Here is a 23,593-nt window from a genome sequence, read left to right on the forward strand (position 1 = left end):
ATTGTCTTTTAGTTCATTGTTTTAGTTAGCTTTATTTTTTTCATCTCTCTCCTTAGACTTGTTTACAGCAACAACAAGTGGCTTTTTTCAGAGAAAATAAACGATGAAGAAACAATTTTGCACACTACCTACCCAGCACCAAACATCGAGCAGACAGTTAGTAGCTGTCGAACACAATTCCAACCAAGGAGCTGAATATATCCTGTTGATGTCATCAAAACAGCTAAAAGAAGAGTAAATATCTGACTTGCATTCATCAAGTGACCAGAGGCAAAACTAAATTAGTGCTAAACAGTCAAACGTTTGGCAACACATTAGCCATTAGCAATTAAAGCCTTTCAACAATCAAACTTGAGGTACAACTTTGCGTTGATGTGAGAACACAGTGACAAATCGTGCACATGAAGAATGTTTCCAGGGAGAAAAGGAAAAGAATATCATTGCAAAAAATGTATTATTAAAGCCGTACGGAACACAGCACTTGATTGTAACATTTAATTATTGACAGTATTCTAGCCCTAAACTCAACCTGACCTGTAATATGCATATGAACATGAATCCACATCAGAGTATATCAATACCGTCGAGATCCTAAGGTACTGAGGCCGAGGTGCAGACCTCGGAGTCAGAGAAGATAAATAGATGGGGAGAGAGACAGAGATAGTGAAAGGAGCTGATTTTTGTCAGTAACAAGCTCATTGAATATCATTTGCTTTGGATGTGTGAGCAGGCATCAGAGATCAAAGCTCGCGTCGTGCATGGTGCTGGGCATGCCATGACAGTCATATGTGTGTGTACTCGTGTGAGGGTGTGTGGGGAGTGAGTATGAGTGTGTACAAGTCATAATCTGGCCTGTTTGTGTGTAACTCTGTGTGCACGGTTGTGGGTGTGTGTGCGTGTGTGTGTGTGCATGCACGTGTGTGATTCTTGTTAGCCACTGCCTCTCTGCACTACAGCAAACTGTCAGCTCACTGTAGCACACCGAATTCTTCCTTTTCTCCCCCATCTCTCTCCCCAGCTTCTGTCTGTCTCTCTCCTCTCTCCTTCTTCATCTCTTCCTCTTTCTTTCTCACCATCTTTTTCTCTCCTTGCCTCTCATCTTTTTTATCTCATCGTCATGTTGCTCCCTTTTCTTTGAAATTTTAATCACCCAATAAACAGGCATGCATTTCAATGTGAAATGGGATTCTGCCACAGATTGAGAGAACTGAGGCAAGAGAGAGAGAGTGTGTGTGTGTGTGTGTGTGGGGGGGGGGTTGTATAAGGGAGAGAGGAGAGGAGGGGGTGATCATGGTCTCACAGTTTGTACTAAAGAGAATGATTAATCCCAGCCTTTGATTCTGCATTCATCTAACGGGATGTTGCAGCATGAGCAAGTGTGTCAGTGTCAGTGCATGTGTACGTGCACGTGCATGCCTGGCTTATGCTGTGCTACACAAAGGAAGCATGTCTGCACAGGCTAGTGTGTGTTAATCTTTCTGCATGTAGTATTATATATATGTGTATATATGTGTGTATATATATATATATATATATATATATATGTATATGTATGTGTGTGTGTGTGTGTGTGTGCACACTTGCGTGTCTCCATGCACCCATGTGCCTGCAGAGAATACACACTCTGATCTGTGGGAGTGCAGAATGAGTAATACTGTAGATGTAGCACTTTTTCAAAGGAACATTATTAGCTATTTTTATATGGAGTTTACGCTGCTCACCGCTCTTAGCTGGCCACTGCATTTACACTGAGCTACAGCACTTGCCATCCGTCCTCAAAAACATTACACATTGCACAAACCAGACTCGCTCCCAGGAGGGTGGAAATGGCAGCCTTTGTGTAGTTTTGAGCGTTGTAATCTTGATGAAATCTATCTTTACTGGCGGGAAACACTGGTTGTGATGGAGTGGTGAATAACAAGATGGAGAATACTCAGATGACTCAGTTTTATATTACTTTCTATGATGTGTACACTGAAATCATTTTGCAGCGACCTAATTGCATAAAAGTAAAAATTCCTTGGACTCATACTTACTGGACTCGTACTTATATCTTATATTCCTATTGTAGTACGATATCCCCCTTTGTGTCATTTCCTATGTGTCTGTGAGGTTTGCTCTTAACTTAAAGTCAGATTTGCCTCTGTTGTAGTTGCTTCCACTTGACTGTTTTTCAACATGTTTTTTCTCCATTCAGTATTCCATTTCAGTTTGCCTCTCAACAATATCTTGAATGTTACTTAACACAGGAAGTTGAAAGTAATCTGATTTAAGATGCAGATTACAAAACCAGTTTTCTCAGCAGCATAATCTTTGGTTTCCACATGCCATTAGTGATGCATTTGACTGAATTCTCAGCTTAGTTAGTGGATATTTCTTGCTAAAATGCGCCTTCTTTGCTGTACTGTCTGTCATCCATAAACTGCTGAAAGACAGGCCAAAACAGCTGGTTTGCAGCATAATAAAGAGTACTGCATGTGCAGGGAAACTCATATTGATATTTATAGGTGGACCTTCTTTTAGCTGGCAAAGATACATTTTGCCACAGGCAGTCTACAAGAGGATGTTGCTTTCATTCGCTTTGCTTTTGGCTTGTCCAAATTGTTAATGTGCCTGTTCCCATTATTGTAGATTGTAGACTGTAGAATAAGCACCTCATTAATCACCACTAAAAAAACTGAACTATATAAGTTATAAGGTATTATTTACATACGAGCTAGTATTTGAGAATTTGCAGTAAATTCAGTGTAGGTAGCTCTTCATGTTGTATATTCAGGATACACAATAAGACAAGTCACCCACTCACACACACCTTGTCGTATTTCAACACTGGGATGGGTTCACACCATCGCAATGCTTCTAAATGCTTTACCACACTGATAATGGGAAGTCGTAGACAGGCACGCGCGCACACACACACACACACACACACACACACACACACTGGTGAACCTCTATCCTTAACATAACGTCCCTCAGCAGCACTTGTCATCCTCACATCAGAAAATCCAACGGCCCTTCTCCCACACATATACACTTTCAATTTATTTCTTTGCCAACCACAGTCCATCTTCTCCTCACACCCTGCACGCACGCACACACACACACACACACACACACATACACACGCCCTTCCCCCAGTCGTCCACTGACCCGTGAGTTGGTAACGAGGCGCATTTCACAGAGAGTTCTCTCTCCCCTGACACAAGCTTGTCTCGCTCTGCCATTGATCCTCACCCTCCCGCCTTCCCTTCATACACTTTTTTTCATCCTTCTTTTTCTCCTTCCCTCTACCCCTCACCCCCACCCATCCCCTCCCCAACCCACTGACAGGAGAGTGCAGAATAACTGGACAAGCCTTCACCAGCAGAGAGGCAGTGGACAGCTAGGCAGGCAGGCGTCAGATGTGGCGAACACCACAGTCTCTCTGTCTCTCTCACCCTCTCTCTCTCCCCTTACACTCATGGATGAGTGATGCCCATGACAGACTGCATCCTCTGAGAGCCCCTTCTGGCAATTACTACACACACACACACACACAAATACTCACACACGCATTCTCATCAGAGACTCCCACATCACTTAACCAGTTGTCTTCAACTAAAAGGGCTGAGCGGAAACACTCTATGGCCTCTACTCATCAACCTCTCAACACACCACAGCACACACACACACACACACACACACACACACACACACACACACACACACACACTCTCTCTCACTCTCTCTCTCTTAAAGCTTGCTGTTGATGACTATCTTTACCCCCTCTCTGTTTCTATTGATCCATGTGTACTTTGGCCAACATGCATCAGTTGCAAGCACTTACTCAGCTACTGTAGCAAACACTTATACATCCATGCACGCACTTATCATTGTGTGCATGGGTAGGTATTTATATTATGTCTGAACTAAATAACCAAACCAAATAAGCATGGGATAACATCAGCTAGGTTCCAGTGCTCCTCCATACTGCAGTTTGAAGGTTAAATGCATTTTTTTTTCAATAGTACATGTTCACAAATTGGAAAATGTCCAATTGTTCTTCTTTTCACTGAATATCATGTTGCGTGTTATGTGTTCAAGAACCGGGGCAACCAGGTTTTGGTCCAAGTTTACAATTTAAATTCCATACAGGTACAGGTACAGCAGATACTCTTCTTGGTTATAAGGGTATACATGGACATGATGTGCTCATAAAACAAGTTGCATAAGATTAAACAAAACTGAATGTGTGCTTTCTGGTCCAGTCTGCTGTTCACCAAGGTAAAGCTTGAAGAGACCCTCTTTGGCTCGGCTGCAGCCCTGCAGACCTGCGAAGAAATGCTGCAACACTGGCAAAGCCGCTATGACGTCAGCCGCTCCAGGTGATGTGCTTTTGTGTTCCTTTGCTTTTCAGGTTCTGTAGAATGTTTGATACTTCACTGCTCAATACATGATGAATCGGCAGGAGAAATCTTTTGCTGCTATGGTATTGATTACCTATATTGTGTTATTTTGTGTGTGTGTGTGTGTGTGCATGTGTATTCATGCATGCCTTTCTGATATGTTGTGACCTTGGAATTTCAAGGTTTGATTTGTGATCTGTGCGGTTTTGAGATATCAAGCTTCAAAGTTGTCATGTCTTAAATATCGACACTGATATGCAGTAAAGTGATGAAGTTACTCATTATAATAACAGGAACCCTAAAGGTGCTTTAATTATACATCAGCATCCTCTATCATTTTAATCAAGGATTTAAAGAACATCCATATGTTTTTCAGAATCCAACAGATGATTAATGTTATTCACCTCACCTGTCAGTGGAGTTAATGTTGTGGCTGATCGGTGTATATCTGTGCTTGCATTTCTAAGTTTGTTTGTACTGTGCTGTACGTGTCTTCATTGGTGTGTGCATGTTTGCTGCAGTGAGACAGATGACAGCAGCAGTATACCGATGGCTGAGAGGACAGAGGTCAGCCCTGGAGCCAGGAAACCTTCCATCCACCTCACCCTGCCTGACTTCCAGGACGCCTCCACTGGTCTGCTCTCACGCTGATTTTTATTGTACATATTTGGACTGGAACATGCCGAATCAATTATTTTTTATTTAACACATCCTCCTTTTTCTTTGGCGCTGGGTAAATACCAGTGAGAAAGGTGAACGTGTATGTCAGTCCAAATCCCCCAGCATTTGACCTATTGTGGATTAAAACTGTTTGCCTGTCTGCGACCCAGTTTGGGGGAGAGCAGATGTTCTGTTCAAATATCAATGATGTGGCTCACCTCCACACCTGTGTTGCTGATGGGATCAGGGGTCTGTTCACTTGCCATTCAGTCACAGGAAATCTATTGATGTTCTGAAAGTTGAAAGAAAATGAGTGTTTGTTTTTCTCAGCGTGGCTCTCTCCTGGGAAATGAATTGACATACGATCTCTGTTTCATGATCAGTCTTGCCATGTTTGAATTTATTCTGAATTTGAATGCTTTCACTATCAAACATATCATATCATATCAAAGTATTCATTGTGTTAAAGTGTCATCGTGACCAGGATTTAGTTTCCCATTGTCGCTTAAAACAGTTCAATCATTTCCAGCTCAGGTGGTTGGTATTTCTTATCCCTTCACGTGTTGTCACAGGTTCGCCGAGCCCTTCGTCAGTTGCAGCATCTCGTCTGGAAGCGGCACTCTCTGAAGTGTCGGACATCAGCTCCACCCGTCGCCAAGGACCCACCTATATCTGGACCACCCTGGAGCGCATTTGGCTGCAGGCTGGTATGACTACAGCACGCATGACTATAACACAGTTTTTCAAGCCTTGGGGTTTGGATCTTTTATCAGTCCTTGGGGTCAGCCAGTTAGTATGCAGAAATGTGGGTTAATATGCTGTTGAACTGGGGGAACAGGAAAACTGTATATTTCTTGATTGTAAGTTGAAAAAACTTTGGAGGCAACATTAATTTGAAAATTGGTTATCAACAATAATAAGATTTATTCATTAAGGTGATTCAGGTGATTTTGTTTTTCTAGTGTTGTTAATACTTCTGAACAATAATAACACTGGCAAGTACAACAGACAAGACACTGGTTGTAGACAATTAAAGCTCTCGAGTTTCCCAGTTTTTATTTGAAAGACAGCAGCAATGAATACCAGAGAGTCTGCAGCCGTCTGAGGTCGTGCTCTGATGCTTTGAACGATAATGTCATGCTCACAATGATCTCATCTTAGTTTAGCATGTCAGCATGCAAACATCTGATTTGACATTTTTAGTTTATTCACACACATTTACTCACAAACTGGAAAGCTTTTACTTTATCTCATCAACTAGAAAAGGAGTATGTGGTGTACCTCAAGGATCAGTTCTTAGACCACAAAAGCTTGTGGTTAAGCACACAATATTAGTCAGATTTATCCTGACAGTAACACCTCTCAGCAGGGACGCAAACCTCAACCACTTTGTGTTAGGAATGACCTCATCAGACGAATCCCAAATGCAAATCACGGAAGCTGTGCCGTACAGATGATGAAGTGAAAGCTGTGCAGCTGACTGTCTTACTGACCTGCTTACAAGATCAGCTGAATTTCAATTTTTCTCGGGAGTAAAATATTGTTTACTCACTTGCTATTATGTGAGCATGCTTTTTTTTGTTCATGTTCTGAGCAGTATAGTCATAGAAATCCACTTTGAATCGTCGAAATGTGAAAGGCTGGAACAATGTGTGTCGTGAAGGGATATAAATAAAGCAACAAAGCAATTTCTGCTAGATAATATATTTGTTACAATGTTATTGCATACAACTATATAATTTGATATATACTACTGCCAATTTCTACCCTCACAATCGACCGTAAACAAGGACATTTTTAACAATTTAGTGTGTAGAGCCATTTCAGTCACACTGAAGGCTGCATACCTTATGTGGCAGTGCACGTTGTACCTGCATAAATGTGGCCACTGTTCTATTAAGGGCAGAATGGCACTGATGCATATCGCTATTACTTCCACCCCTTCAGCCTCAGTCTGCCTGTGGAAGTTCACAGCAGAGCAGGGCATTGACATGAGGGTAGAGGAGTACAGAGATGCTCCACACAAACAACATTCCATCCATCCGTCCATTCACTCATCTGGAGTGGATGAAGCATGAGAATGGGAATCCATACAGCAGCCAAGTGAAGGCAGTGATGCAACCAGCATACCAGTGGGTTATAGCACATCACGGGATGGGTGGAGGGGCCATGGGGTCACGTCCCCAGTGGCCTGCTGTAATTTTGAAGGGCATTTTCTGTGTCCAACCTTTGAACTCCCTGCTGAGAAAGTAAAACATGCTCGCTGCTGATTTGGTTTACACTATGTGCGTGTGTGTACATGTGAAAGCAGGGGTGTGTCCTAACTCAATGCTGAGCCAGTTGTAGTTGCCCCCCCCCTTTCCCAGCATTCCTTTTCTCCTCGATCACTTCCTCTCTCAACCTCACATCCTCAAGAGCCACATAAGAAAAAAACACACACAGAGGGCTCTTTAAAATGTATACACAGAGGTCTGTATAAGCTTACAAACACACACACACACACACACCTGCAAATGTATAAATTTATACTTTACTTCTACTTTACCATACTTTATAAATGTATGCACTGATCTAATAGGTTCTGAGAGCTCAGGTGAGCAGCAGGAAATGGTTTTACATAACCAGAGAGCATTTCACTGAATTCTATGCTTGAAGCTATGAAAAGGAATCCCAAGGCTGGGAAATGGCTCTTTTTCATCTCATATACATAGTATGCATGCACTAGTATTTCAAGTATTTCCCATCTGCACATTCATGAGACACAGGTAAACAAGCAAATCATCCACTACCAAACACACAGGGGTTCACACAGTGCTCAGGAGCAGACAGAATTGTACAATATATTTGCACAGCACACTTCACTATGTCTCTCTGAAGAGTTTCTTTATCAGGGTCTCTCTGGATGTTGACCCAGCATCCACTCATGACGATGACTGACAGCTCCCTTTGTCGGCATCCTGTCCAGATATTGGTCTGCTCCAGCCTCACGAGTGGGTCCCTCTGCTCAGCTCTGGGTCCAACAAACCTTATTGGACAATGACAAGCTTGTAGGCGTGATTCTGTGTGTATGTGTGTGTGTGTGTGTGGTTTGTTTTCATCTTCCCAGCAGCAGCAAAGAAAAGAGGCCGACAGCTTTAGTATGCGATGGCCATATTTAGGCAAGACTTTCATGACTTCCCAGGCGCTACATTGCTCCCACTCTCTCTTTCACGCTGTTCGTTTGAGTGTATGTGTGTGCGTGCTGGTTCATCCAAGTGCAGATTTGTGTTTGTATATGAGTGCTGCACAGTTTACATTTTAACATGACGCTACTGAACTCACAGTTCAGTCATCTCCGTCACTCTCACGTTACTGATAGGATTAACAAATGTCTGTTTTTTGTTTCTTCGCCCCTGTCATATTTTACCATCCCTCCTCTCCTACATCCATCTTTCCTGCATCACTCTCTCTTTCTATTTCTCTCCTTTTCTTGCTCTCTTTACATCTTTTCCCTCCTTTCTAACTTCCTACCTCCCATCTTAATTCCCCTTTCACCTCTCTCATCCCTCTTCCTCTCTTCTCTCTCTCCATCTCAGGGGAGTTGTTCATGGCGGACGGTCGGCTAAAGGAGGCCCAGTTCTGCATCTCCGAGGCCAGCTCACTTTTCCCCAATTCGCACTCGGTGCTGCTGCAGCGGGGCCACTTGGCTGAGCTCCGGGGTCAACTGGACGAAGCCAAAGGCCTGTATGACGAGGCCCTGGCCATCAATCCCACAGGAGAACGCATACTTGTGCACATGGTGAGAGACGCTGAAAGCTTTAGAGGCTGTTAAATTAAATTAGAATTAATGTAATATTCTGCTAAGTATGCATATACATACACACACACACACTGCAGACATGGACAACACATTTGAAATGCTTTATTTGGGTGCATTAAATTACCACAAGTGCTTTACTTGAGTTAACTCAATGAAATTACACTGTGTGTTATGCAAGGAACTTAAGAATGAGTCATGTACACATAGGAATTTACAAATTTAGATCTTTAAAAAATTGAATTAAACAAAATGAGATTTTTAGTTTTTTGCATGCACAGACGCACACACACACACACACGTGCCCACACAGCTAGCTAAAAACCCATTGTTTCACATGTATGCCATCTTTACATGTTATTGCATCTCAGCACACTAAAATCTGGTGTCTTAGAGAATCGGTGATATTTAACTGTTCTGAGAAAGACAGGGGTACATTGCTTTAATATACTTAAAGAAAAAATAAAGTGGTCGTACTGCATTACACTGTAGTTATATCATGGGAAAAGGTTGCTCCCTGATTTTAACCCTTGAAGATGTTATACCTTGTGGTGTGTAGATCTTGTATGATAACATAAATGTTCTGTCAAAAACAAGCAGTGAGAATACTTACCCCTGTTTAAACATAATACAAGCTAAACAAGTTTATGAATAAATCATAGAGATAGCAATATCTTTGCTTTGAAAGGATTCAACAGTCAATATCAGATGGAGTATCTGTGGTTCTTCATCACAGCATTCATGTATACTGGCGTGCTTAATCAATAACTAATCAATACTCCATTAGGATGAGTCAGGTGCGCTGGTGGAGCTGAACAGATCCCTCCTTTTTTTTAAAGGCTGTGCCCTAGGTTAGCCTCATGTACGCGTCTATACTGTATGTAGCAGTAGGTATAGTTCTTTTCTGAGGCACATGTGAGACACACACATGTTATCTGATAATTTTTGGAATAATGTTTTCAGAATAATGTTTTCCTTGTTTAAGTCGATAAATTGTAAGGCTTGCTTGCTGTTAGCTGCTAATATTAGCTCACAAGCTCGGAGCAGCGATGGCAGCTGCTCATATTCATTACCATTTTTCTCCCTGTGCAGTGCTGTACTGTGTCGGGATTGTCATCATTATAGTCTTAATTATCACATTATAGCTCAGTCATATCCTGAGACATGTTAATTTGTTTTGGGCAAACTCCACATTTCAAAAAATAGAAACAAACAAACTTTGGTCCATAACCAAGAAATGACAAATTCTGCAAGACAGAAAGGCTTGCTTTCTTTCTGCTGATCACTCCCCCACATTTCTTTCATCTGAGCAGATCCCCCCCCCCCTCTCTCTCTCTCTCTCCCTCTCTCTCTCACTTCCATGCCATAAAGATCCTCCCTCGCCCACTTCCACCCACTCCCTTGCTTAGTCTGTCTTCCAAATGATCCACTGGCTTAACCATAGCGTCTCTGACCTTGGAACTTTCTCTGTTGTCATGGTGAAGGGACAAGAGAGGGATATTCCTCAAATCCAAGACTCAGACTGCCCAACATGCACTCACACACAATGTCTGTGGTCTCCATAGTGATCATAGATGTGCTGGTTGATATCTCTTTGACTTAAGTACTGGCCACCCTGTGACCACATAAGGCTAATGCTTTTGCTCCAACTGTGCACTTTAGTGTGGGTTTGTGTGTGTGTGTAGTGCAGTCCCATTGGGGTAGACAGAGGTCTCTTCCATATTTGGCCTGTGGGAGAACCAATCCCAAGGGGTGAAAAGTTGAATAAAAGCCAGCTGGCGGTGTCCTACTCTGGGTCTCTTACAGGGCAGATGTGTCCTCAGCATGTGTGTGTGTGTGTGTGTGTGTGTGCGTATTTTTTAGGCATGATTGTGTTTGCGCCTTTCTCTATGGATTTGGTGCACATGTGAACTATTTGTCCTTTTTTTTTTTAAAGTATACTGTTTATATGTACTTGGATTATGACAAATGTTGCAGTGGGCACTAATAGATCCAAATACAAAAACACTGCTTTATACTGTACTAAATGTGGTGGATTACATATTAGACATACTAATGGAGCAGTGTTGTAAATAGCTGCATCCTTGCATTGTGATGGAGCCTAAGTGGGACAGTGTGTGGGACATTTTATTTGGAACACTGCCCATATTTCTGACTTGCACCAGCCTGCCAGAATACAACCTACAGTTGCTGCTGCGCTGTAGCTCCGGCTTCATGAATTTATTTTTGTACTGTGGACACTTTGTGTGCCGGTGGCCCATTTATTCTGCTCTGCCTTAAGGGGAATTCTGATGATATTCTTGGTTGATATTCTTACACTTGAGCTATTATTCTGCAAAAGTACATACTGTACTTTCCTTGAATGTCCTTAAGATCTTTTTCATCTTTTCTGTGTTATAGGGCAACAGATGAAAGACGATGTGCTCCTACTCTGGCTTCACAATGAGTGGCTTTGTGGATTTTTTTTTAATAGGCACAGTATCATCATGAGAGTGAATCATCTGTGTGTAGCCTCTAGAGCTTTTTAAAAAATACATTTTATTTACTTTAACTTTTGCTTTTATTGGACAGCTTATAGAAAGACTGCTGTGGAGGCACAGAAAAAAATCAGAAGTTAAATCAGCAGTTTGGGGTTTTAATTGGAGTTATGTACTGTAACCATTTCTTAGCAAATAACAGCTGGCATCACAGACTTCTCATTGCTACGGAGAAATACGTGACGATGGAAGTGATATTCAAGGAAACCCACTGCTAAAACCACAAATGGTTGTTTTTAAATGTGTACGCCCATTAAACAAACAAGATGCAACACATTAGCTGGTGAGCTCTGAGGCGTCAGGAGATTGGTGGACAGGCTAGCTATTTTCCCTTGCTTCCAGTCCTTATGATAAGCTAAGCTGGTCTCATGCTGGCTCTGGTTTCATTCTTTTAATACCGAAGGCACTTTTCTGGCCCTTAACAAACACATTTCTTGCAGATTTTAAAACTTTTGACTGACAAGCAATGAACCTAAAGGACTTTTTTTGAGGTTTAAGACCACATTGCACAGATTCACCCATGCCGCCCAGAGTGGAGTCAAGTCGTAATTTTCTCCACAGTAGCCACAGTAGATGATGAAGGGGAAATGTGAGTAAGGGAAACCCATAACTGGAAGCCATACGGAAGCTCAGCAGCCCCTGCGGCGTAGTTCATAACAACACACCATCTTCCCTTGCTCACCACACACCACACACCACTTCACTCACTCCACTTCTACATGTTAGTATCAACCATGTCCTCGTGGTTTTTGAGTGTGATCATGCAGTAAATGTAGTGATCAGACTGTGACCCCTCAGCTCTGGTCAGCTGCTGGTTCCAGAGTATTTTTGGAAGGATGAGGGTGTGGCAGTGAGACAAACCAGTATAGGACAAGGACTATAGTATGTTGGGTGTGTGTGTGTGATTTCTAGTTTAATGTCTTGGTTGTCACAGTCCACAGGCTAAACCAAAGCATTTTGTTCATTGATCACAGTATTAGCCATGTCAGCTTTTACACATTTGTCTGTCTGTGCTGTTAACCTCATTATGGTAAGTGTGTGGTTGATGTGCGTGTATGTGTGGCATGCGGGGTGCATGCGTGTGTGTTCTGATATGTAGCTGATACTGAAACACGGCCCAGCCTTGCTTCCGGCGATGGCATGAAATGAATCTGACCCACTCCCGACATCCTCCACATCTCATCCCTCCTGATGGGGGCTGCTCTGAGTCAGCCACGCACACATGGACACACACACACACACACACACAGACTTTACTTTTCCTCCTTTCCAGCATAAGCATATTCATACAGTGTCTCACATATGCATGCATACTCTCAAGGACGAGGACTTGTGCTCATTGAATTAATCGCGTTCCAATTATCAAATGCCCCCATCTCTTTCTCTCTCTCTCTCTCTCTCTCTCTCTCTCTGTCTGTCTATCGCTCTCTCCTCTTCTCTCTCTGTGGATGGGGGTGGTTGTCAGCTGATTAGATAATGCAAATACATTATTTATAACTCTTTGCACGTTCTCACCGCTTTATGGGATTGCCTAGCAACCAGGGAAATATATTCTATTGAGCAAGACCTCTGATAACCACAGAGAAAGAGAGAGAGAGAGAAGGAGCGTGTGAGAAGAGAGAGGAAGAAAAACTGGGGGGGCTCATCAGAGAGACGATTGGGAGTTGGCTGGTGCCTCCGTTGCTATGTATGGCTCATCTGGGCTCACTTATTTTTTCCTTTTTCTTTGACACCTCTCTTTTTTTTCTTTCCACCTCCCTCCCTCTTTATTCATTGTTCCCAGTTTAGCTCTTTCTCACTCACTCACACTCCCTTCCTTCCCTACTTTCTTCCTTTTCCTGTCCACTGTGGCTCCTGTATCACCCCTTTCTTTCATTCCTTCCTCCTTCTCCTTTTCCCTTCCTGCCATCCTCCCGTGTGAGTGAGTACATGCAAGTGTGTGTGCTATCTTGACAGGAATTGATTATTGATTATAGGTGCACTATATATGGTATTTGTTTTTCCTCACATGTTCACACACACACACACCGCAGGATTAGGTGCACAGACCATTTGCCAATCTCTTAGCATAAACATCATGTACATTCAGTGAGTAGTTGGAGCAAGCTAAAGCAGAATATGATGCCAGACAGAGTATGGGTTAGACCTGCTCTATGTGCAATGTGCCATGAAATAAATTTTGTTGTGATATGACACTATATAAATAAACTGAATTCAGTTGGATTGAACTGAATAAGATGATTCGATTTTACAGTCACTTTAATGGAGGATTTGCATATTCCCTTTCATGGAGAGAGCTATTTGAGATGATTGATATTCTCAAGTTTGCACACTCAATATAAAGCTACAGCCAGAAAATGGTTAGCTTAGCTTAGCATAAAGGATGGAAACAGCTAGCCTGACTCTGTCCAGCTCAGTATGCGAACCAGCACCTATAAAGATCTCTAGTCGACACATTACAGCTGCTTACCCGATTCCAGTGTTTGTGCTTAGCTAAGCTAATCAGCTGCTGGCTGCATACTTTACTAACACATATGAGAGTCGTATCAATCTTTTGGTCTAACTCCAGAAAAACAGTGCAAAGCAGCATATACCCCAAAATGTTAAACTGTTATTACTTAAATGGAAAATGAAAGTGAAAATAGTGACTGTAACTGTATATTAAGGGGTTACTAAGTAAGTAAAGTTCAAGCTAACATGACTGAGGTAAAAACAGCAGCCTTGGCTCACCTCACTTCTCCCTGACTTAACCAGTGATGGGATTACATGTTCAGGTAAAGGCTCCCTTCCTGGTTCAATGGCAGGGCATTAGGCCACTGGGTTACGCTGTGTGTACTGGATATCTGCCTATGGCTCTCAACGGACTTGGGTTACGAGACATAACATGCCCTCTGGCTGTCAGATGGCATTATTATGGACCTTATGTACCTGAACCATGCCATGCACACAATTAGTCACGTCCACATTAAACCTACATGTCAAGCTCTAACCTGAACCTAACTATTTATAACTTTTTTCTTATTTTCCGGTTGTTCTGGTCAGTCACAACTCTGCAGCACTGTAGGCAGCATGGCTGACAACAGCAGATTGCAAGTCTAAATTTAGAGTTCAGCTGTCTCCACACTGTCTAGAAGATGTTCATTTCTGTGCTGCCTTTTTTCTGGGAACTAATCCATATGACCATTTTGCTATTGATTGATTTTGTGTTAATGTCATGTAAATGTGTATCCAGCTAACAGGCAGTCTGCTCGGTATCTGGTTAGTTCACTTTAGACCCACATCTAATTACAGTTTAGTTTAAAGCCTCTACTTTTAATCAGCATGTGGCTTTATATATTTGCTGGATTAACTTCCAAGGATTTCTATACAATCTTTGATGTAATGAAAAGTTTAATTGCTTGCTTGAAGCACAAAAAGTTTTTGATCGTAAGGAAGCTATCCAATAAATATTATTTCCAGAAATAAGCCCCTGTGGGGGCTGCATAGCTGTATTGTCGTTAGAGTATTACAAAGTACTCTTTTTGTCTTTGCACAGTATGAAATGTGAATAATAGCAGCTGATACCAAAGAACAAAAACTCATTTCCCCAATGCTAATCAATCCTATAATCAAATCTCTGTTGGGTGTGTTTGTTTGTGACATTCAAGAAGCTTTTTTTTTCTTTCTCTTCAATCTAGCTGATGGAAATACGCTTAATTAAATGTTGTGTATGGTTTGCAACATTTCAAAAGTTTACTTGAACTCAGTTTGAAAGATGGATGGAAAACCACTGCCCACTCGCTCAGTTTGGCTGAGCTCAGTTCAGTTGTGCTTTAATGGCACGACAAGAAACAAACTCTCACTGCCAAGCTCGATGGGATCAGCTGAGGTAAAACTGGAGACAGATGGCTGGGAGTAATTAAAGCAAAACCAATAGATACCAGTTTTATCAGTGTAATGCCAGAAACACTTGGTAGCAATATAAATGTTCTTGAACACACATTTTTCACTCACTTCCTTTTCTCTCTGCTCAGACTTTTTGCTCCTTATTGTATCATTCGGTTCTCATAACAACTGAAAATTACTTCTCCACCTTCCACTTCATCTTTCTCTGATAATTCTTTTGTCTCCATTCTAAAGGAGCAGTTCAATGTTTTGAGGAATGCACCCTGGATTTTTTTTTCCAAAAACATATTCATGTACTGCAATCCTGAACTTCTCTGGACTTTAACTGGAGAGCTCTTTGTGAAAACGCAAATGTCTGAATAAGTTGTCCAGACTTTTAATGGGCTTTTAGTGGACTTTACCCTGCCAACTCACCAGCACAGCCTACATGTGAATGGAGCAGGTCATGTGGTCTGTTTAGCTGTTCGGCATAGCTAATCTGTTCACAGTTCCTTTGGAGATACTAGCCACACAGACAGTAACTTCAAATAAAACTTTGTTGGCAAAAGGGAGAAACTTGATTATCATTATCTCCTTCACAGCACTCTGAAACATGTTAGAAAACAATTTCCTTATTTGTATTCATTGGCATGGGTATCACTATAATTTTATAACCTAGACCTACTTTCACCTCACTCTTAAGAAGAAAACAGTGCTCATTTTCTAAAATATTGAACTCTTTCTTTAATTGTTATAGAGAAAATGTAGGCCAATATGTGTGTATTGTGGTGTGTGTGCTTTTCTGTCTGCTTGCTCAGCCTCTCCTGTGTTTATATCAGACCACACTATATACAGTAGTGTTTATTTGATTGAGCTGCTGACCTAGAAGGATCAACTTTTCCATGGTTACCAGCATAACTGACATGTGGCACAGATGGAAGAGTTTGTGTGTGTGTGTGTGTGGTGTGTATGTGTGTGTGTGAGCGCGCGTGTGTGTGTGTGTGTGTGTTGTTAGCCCAGTAGCTGACTGTGTGCTAGAAACACTGGAACAATGTAACCCCTGTGAGTCTGCAGACAAGCAGAGACGGTAAGATGCGGAAACTAGTGGCCAAACCATTGGCAAGGAATACATCATGCACCTCAAGCATACACCCACACACACTTGTGCTTGCACACACACTCAAATACACACACACACATACACACACTCGCTTGAGAGCCTGTGTGTGCATCCTGTGACAGGTTTTATCCATACCCAAGAGTTTTGATTTTCCTCTGTGTTTTCCTCTCAGTAGCAGTGAAAACAGGAGAACAGAGGACGGCAGGAAGAGAAAACGTGTTTGTGTGTGGGTATGTGTGTGTGTGTGCGCATGCTTCTATTGAAAGTTGCATCAGAGCCCCTAGACAGCTATGTGAATTTCAGCCCAATTAATCTGGAACTTGTGAGCAGAGGCTGCATAACAAGGCTCGTCTGTCTGACCTCAGGCCAGCTCAGTGTGTGTGTGTGTGTGTGAGTGTGTCTGTCTGTGTGTGTGTAACAGATAGTCAAAGTAAGGGAGGGGTTGATATTGTGCAAGCTGCCTGTTGTCACCTTGAGTGTACATGTGACACTGTAGCTTGTGTGTGTGTGTGTGTGCATATTTTTGTGTTTGAGACAGATTTGACTTCATGCCGTTGGTCAGTTGCGTGATGCCCTTTTCTGCTCGACTCCCAGACACACTGCACCCCAACAGAGCCGTGCTCCAAAGAGACAGAGCGCGCTTACGCAAAGTTCTGCATGACTTTTAACATGGTGACAGCAGATATCATCATCCACAATACCCATCTCTTTCTCTTTTTACACAGCCTGACAGTTTATACTCATTTTTCATCCACATCAGGTTTAACAACCATTCGTTCAAGTCATGTGCTCATACAGTTCACATGAAATGCCAGTTACGTACTTCTCATTCCTTCCTTCCTCAGCTTTTTATGCTGTACACATACACACATGCTGTATATGGTATATATGTTCATACAGTATAAAACCAGTGAGTGTGGAGATTGCATGCATACCCACCACTCTTCCTGGCAGAGCCCTGGGCAGTAGTTAGCCTAGCACACCACTGCACATGAAGACTTGGGAATTACATGTTCCGTAAAGGGAGAGACCAGTGTCTTTGAATGTTTGGGCCAAATTAGCACAAATGTATTAGCATGGGGCTAAATTAACTTTTTGTGTGTCTCTTTGAGTTTACAAGTTGTACCTAAATACAACATGAAGTTCATGTCCAGCAACAGCAGCAGAAAATATTATTTATGATAAACACTAATATTCTGACAGTCTAATCAGTGTCTGTTACTGTAATACACCAGCACTGTAAAATGGACTTCCACAAATCAAGATTAAGGACAATAATCCAAAGTGGTAACATCATAGTCTGTTTTGAAGGAATCAAGCCACATTTCTTAAGCAGGGAAACATCATATTGATTAATAATGTATAATAATGAAGCAAATATAGTGATAATCTTTTACTGTATGTTTTGAGCCAGTGTGAGCTAATGGCCATGGAACCCTATAAACACTTTCAGTAGCTCAGTAAAAGGAAAAACAGCCTTGCCAATATCAGATTATTCTTGCTCAGAAACCACAATACAATGCATACAGTACGTGTTACTGTAGTTGTGCTGGATGGTTCAGTGGCGTTACTAATGTAAGGTTACAACTCAAAAATATTGCATTTATAACATATTCCCTAACCTGAGAATCTATATCACGCATACACTGACTATTGAGTATTAACTTATGCTGTGCTTTCAAAAGGAGTTTTAGTTGATTTTAAGTTGAACATAAACTGGTCCAGAGCAGGTCAGGACTGCAGTATAAGTTACCAAGGCCATCCAGCCAGGGTAAAAGTGTATCACTTTCTAAACTTGGAAAGCGTGCTTTGGGTTCAACATACTTTGCTGATCCACCCATCTTTGTAGTTCACCCATCATATTAAACACAACATCAACTTTCATTCCTTTAAAGAATTTCTCCTCGAGGATAAATAAAGGGATTCTGATTCTCATTCTGATTCTGTGGGAGTATTTGTGTGCCCAACTCTTAACATGCTGCACTATCTTTCAGCAGAGGGCTGCCCCTAATCTCTTGATTTGTGGATTTCCTCTCTTCATTTTCAGAATCTCAGTTGAATATGCCTAGTCAAGTGTGGTACAGTAGTTTTGTTTTTCGTTTTATTATTTATTTATTTTTTTTTTTTTTACTAAAATAGTCCACAGGGCAGCAGGCATTATAATCCAAGATTTGGATTTTTATAAAAAAAAAAAAAAAAAAAAAGCCTCCATCTGCTTACTTGATCTTATCATGGCATGAAAAAATGTTTTAAAAGTAGATATTTGGGATGTATTGTGAAAATGCATGCCATAGGTCAACTTTTAGTCTGTAACTTACCTCAGAAGTGGGGTTAATTCAGTTTTAACACTAAATTCAACAAGTAGATTTTCTGTCAAAACAAAAAACTAAATACCATTTAATCTACTCTCTGTGTAATTGCTTTTTGTTCCAGAAATATGAACTTTTATTAACCAGAATGTACTTTTGAGTTACTGTATCATATAAGAAAGTTCCTTTGGATGAATATGTCTCTTCAGCTACAGACATATCTTAGATATCCACCACTTTTTGTGAGAAGAGGAGGACTCACTGACTGAAATTGAACCTGACTTAAACACAAATACATTTCCTGTTGTTCTCTTTTCGTTTACCTCTCTGTCCATCTGTCCATCCAGGGCCGTCTGCTGGTGAAAACTGGGCGAGTCCACCTTGGGGAGAAGGTCCTGCGTGATGCGGTTCAAGTCCACAGCACCTCACATGAGGCGTGGAGTGGCCTGGGTGAGGCTCTGCAGTCTCGGGGCTCCACCCAGGCCCCAGATTGCTTCCTGACAGCCCTGGATCTGGAGGCTTCCTGCCCCGTCCGTCCCTTCACCATCATCCCGAGAGAGCTTTGAGGGACCAGGGCTCAGATGGAGGTTTGGGTTCAGTGTAAGGAAGCAACCTCTTGCCGGATAATTATACACTGCTGTAGATACGTTGAAAAGCCGTGATGTGTGAAAAAATGTTGCTCAATCCTGTTTGGTGTGACTTTTATCTGTTCATGAAATCTTTAACTACAGCACAAGACGGTTATCTTAGCTTTAGAAATAGTCTACCTAAAACTTTTTTTACACTTATGTACGGTTTATGGTTTATGTACCAGTTAAATGAGCAAAATATAATGCAACTGGTGAACTGAAGGGATTACAGTAGGCTGATTTTTTGTAATCTTTGGACAGAACTGAACTAGCTGTGTCTCCCTGTTTCCAATCTTTATGCTAAGCTAAGCTAACCAGCTCCTGGACGTAGCTTCATTTTTGACAAACTTTGTTGTATCACTTTTCTCAACTAACTTTCAGCAAGAAAGCAAAAAAGTTAGTATTTCTTTAACAAATATATTGTCAAGGAATGCAAAAATTACTTACTTTTTTTTTACTTACTTCCCTCGCCACACCAGAATAGGCTATTATATATGAACATTGATATCATATATTATTAATAAGTTAGTTATCAGATGAAAAATCAGTTCTTTGAATATTGAATTGAATATTACAACTGAGATTAATAGTGGACGTCAGTGCTGTTCAGGCAGAAAAAGCCCAAAACAGAACAGTGTATAGAGAAAATAATGTTATAATGTAAGTACTGTAACAATGTCTTCCTATGGAGCTATATGTACAGAAGTAATAGCTCTTCTATAATTTGTGACAAATAGTGAGCACTATGTGTCATAATCAGAATCTTTGGATATTGCTTTAATGGTTCATGAATGGCAGAGATGTGCTGGTTACATCCTGAAACAGAATGTATGTTGTTGTGCTCCATGTGGAAATGCAGATACATCCATCATGTATAGCAGCAGCTCCACTTCATCTTTGATGCATTTTTGATAATTATGTTGATTGACACAGCATACACAAGCACCACCACCCTCTTATCTTCAAATGCTCATATATCTCCTATCAATGGTGTTCACATCATTCCATACATCGTTATTATGTATGTGTGTGCCTTTGTGCACATTATTTATCCTCATGCATGTGTGTTTGTTTTAAACCATCCCTCTGGGGTGTTATCAGTCCCTGTTCTGTTTGTATGGCACAGTAAGCGACTCATCCGCTCATAATGTGTGTGTTGTGTTGTTTTTTCTTCTTTTTTGACTCATCTGTATGTAATGCTCTCCATTATAAACAACAATGGCTTTTAAAAATCACTGCTGGATGCCACGTCTTCACCTGCCTTGTCACTTGTGACTAATGGACATCACTTCCGAGTGCCTAACCACATTAATGTGAGCAGTGGGACTGGGCTGCCGGCTTATGTAATACTGCCAGCACAGTTTTCTGCCTCCAAACTCCCTCCTCCTCCTCCTCCTATCTCTCCCTCTCTCTCTCCTTCTCTAGCTCTATCTGTCTCTCGCTCTCTCCCGGCTTGCCTGATGTGATGTGATGTGGCTTGGTTGCCTAGCAGCCATCCCCTTGTTTGAGTAACTGGGGAAGTGGAGAGATATCTGGTCTGCTGAACAACGCACATACACAGACAAAACACACACACACACACAGCGAGAGGCAGATAATGCCCCCGTTGTGTGGTTTTACAGGCTTGACAGTGTCTGTTTGATGTCTGTTGTTACCATGTGAGGTATGAGCCTGCTATGATCAATGTCTCAGGCTGGTGTAAATTGATTTGTGTTATGGGAAGAGTCCCTGCCTTTGCTCTCAGCAAAACCCCCATTTCGTAACCCTTTCCCTCCCCGCAGGGCTGCAAGCACTAATCCGTGCCTTCTCTGTTTTTTTTTTTGTTTGTTTTTTTTTCCACACTCGCCCACGTTCCCTTTGCTACCGGCATGAAAATCCCTCATTCATCAATACTTTGATTTTGGCGCAGGAATTATCGATCAATGTCGCCTCTTTTCTGCCATCCCAGAAATCTATTTTTACTTTTTCTCTCCTCACTCACCAGCTCTCCCTTGCTCCATCCTCTCCTCATTAGCACTGTGTGTGACACCTACACAGGAGCTTCGGGAGATGAATGGTCTAATCCCTGTGGGTAAGGAGTGAAATATTACATGGTGTGCTCACACATGCACAAATACACACTGACAATGAGGTGCACATGAACACATTGTGTGGTAGACATTCTTAAATACATACTCACGCGCACACACCCATACACACACACACACACACACATGCTATGGTCTCGACAGCTCTGGTAAAAGGAGACAGATTAATGGAGGAAGCGGCCTGCTGCAAAGCCTCTCAGAATGACAATGGGCAGATGACGCTATTCACTGGACTGAGTGTCAACACACACACACACACACATGCATATGTACAGTATATACACCTGGGATCAATGAGCAGTATGCGTAAGGTCTTATTGTGTATGTGCACCTGCGTCATCATGATGTCAGAGCACCCGGGCGTGTCGCTCCGGTTACGCTCTCACTTCTACACCTGAACATCAAGATGGTCTGTGTGGGTGATTTTAGAGCAGGGTGGTGGGGAGCAATGGGTATCAAGTGTTCAGGCACACTTATGTAGCTGCACAGTCTCACACCACCTCCATACACAGCATCATTAAATAAGTCACAGCCATATTAGATTGTATGGCGATCAAAAAGAAATAACTGACAATCAAATGCGGTGACCATGTTGAATGAGAGCCAGATATTTGGATCACTGTGGTGTGTGTGTGTTGATGCCAACCCTGGAGGGGCATATGGAGGGCACGGCCTGGGTGGTGCCAGCGCAGGGCGCCAAGAAGGAAACTATAAACCAGCATTGTGGTGTCCAAACAAGGCCCAGGAGTCATGGACGGGTGAGGGGTGTGATGGGGGTTATAAGGATCAGATGTGGTTCCATAATCTCATTTATAAATAAAAATGACTGATGCAGTAGATGTATACATAGTTCATCCCGAAGGGGCAAGTATGTTACAGCGGAGTTCGATGCACATATTAACAAAAGAGTATATTCAAAAGTCAGTTATTTAATGCAGTATATTTTCAAATATATTTTGGCAAACAGGCCTCTGATGGTTTTAAAGCTTATTTTATATTTTTACATTCTGACATGAGCACCTTCAAATGATTTTACAGTAAAAATCTTCCATAAATGCTTTGAAGTAATTTCATAGACATCATTTATAGCTGGTGTTTACAGTCGATGTTTAGGGCTATGACCATGCATCTGCCGTAATCGATAAAGGCTGTAATTCAAATGCATCATCATAAAATCCATGGGTCTAAATAGTACAGGTAGGAATGGTTGAAAGACTAGCTCCACATTTTGGAAAATCACTTTTTTTTTTTCTTGCAAAGAGTTAGATGAGAAGACTGACAGCCTCATATCTGCTTGATATGAAGCTACAGCCCACACTGGTCTTGGCAAAAAGCTTGGAAACATGGAGACACTGGGCCCAGAAATCCATAAAACATTTAACACTTAAGTTTTTGTGCAAAAAAAGAAAAAAACTATTTATACTACTACTATTCTACTGTTATACCGTGTATTACTCTCTGTAACTTTATAGTTGCCGTAAAATGTTAAAGAAAACACACCTCCCAGAACCTTAAATATTTACTAATTAACATGTTACATCCTGTTCATTTCCATCCATCCATCCATTTTCTATACCGCTTATCCGTCAGAGTTGCGGGGGAGCTGGAGCCTATCCCAGCTGACTACGGGCGAGAGGCGGGGTTCACCCTGGACTGGTCGCCAGTCATCCTGTTCATTTGCTCAAACATAAACATAAATAACATGAAGAGGGTTGCTGGTTATGTGCCAGACTATTTCTTTAGCTAACTGCCACTTGACTGTAGCTTAATATTTAACAGACAGGTATCAGAGGGTTACAGATCTTCTCTTCTGACTCTGGGCAGTAACATAACATTAACACTTACAGATTATTTGAAAAAATCTAATGCAGCTGTGAAAAACAGAAAATAAGAGGGGGAAATGCAATCCACTGTAGTGCAAGCTGTGAAAGAAGCACTGATTAACATGGTTGTTGATGGGTATGATATGTGTGATAGGTATGATATCATACCTATCAATGATATGTGATAAGCCTTGAATTATTTCCATATTGTTAACACTGCAAGCCTCATTTTTGGATGTGCTCTGATGCTCTTGACATTGTTAAGCACCAGGCCTAATAAGACCACAGTAAACGACAGCTTGGCTGGCAGTGTGTTCTCTTCCATCAATCACTCGAGCTCACCTGATCGGCCTCCAGCGCTCTTGGTCCACTTCCACACA

At 41.7% G+C, this 23,593-nt stretch overlaps 1 protein-coding gene across 2 annotated transcripts in view; it reads left to right on the forward strand.

Annotated features, from left to right (window-relative positions):
• ttc7a (tetratricopeptide repeat domain 7A) overlaps positions 1-22,965 on the forward strand; it is a 46,070-nt gene extending 23,105 nt beyond the window's left edge. For both annotated transcript variants that reach the window (XM_046401523.1, XM_046401522.1), the window contains 5 exons: positions 4,251-4,367; positions 4,910-5,022; positions 5,621-5,755; positions 8,624-8,826; positions 19,022-22,965. In XM_046401523.1, coding sequence (XP_046257479.1) covers positions 4,251-4,367; positions 4,910-5,022; positions 5,621-5,755; positions 8,624-8,826; positions 19,022-19,240 — 787 coding nt within the window. In that variant the 3' untranslated portion in view covers positions 19,241-22,965. The remainder of the gene's footprint in view (positions 1-4,250; positions 4,368-4,909; positions 5,023-5,620; positions 5,756-8,623; positions 8,827-19,021) is intronic.
• The last annotated feature ends 628 nt before the right edge of the window (positions 22,966-23,593 follow it).

Source organism: Scatophagus argus, chromosome 10 (genome assembly GCF_020382885.2).
Source record: "Scatophagus argus isolate fScaArg1 chromosome 10, fScaArg1.pri, whole genome shotgun sequence".
NCBI lineage: Eukaryota > Metazoa > Chordata > Actinopteri > Scatophagidae > Scatophagus > Scatophagus argus.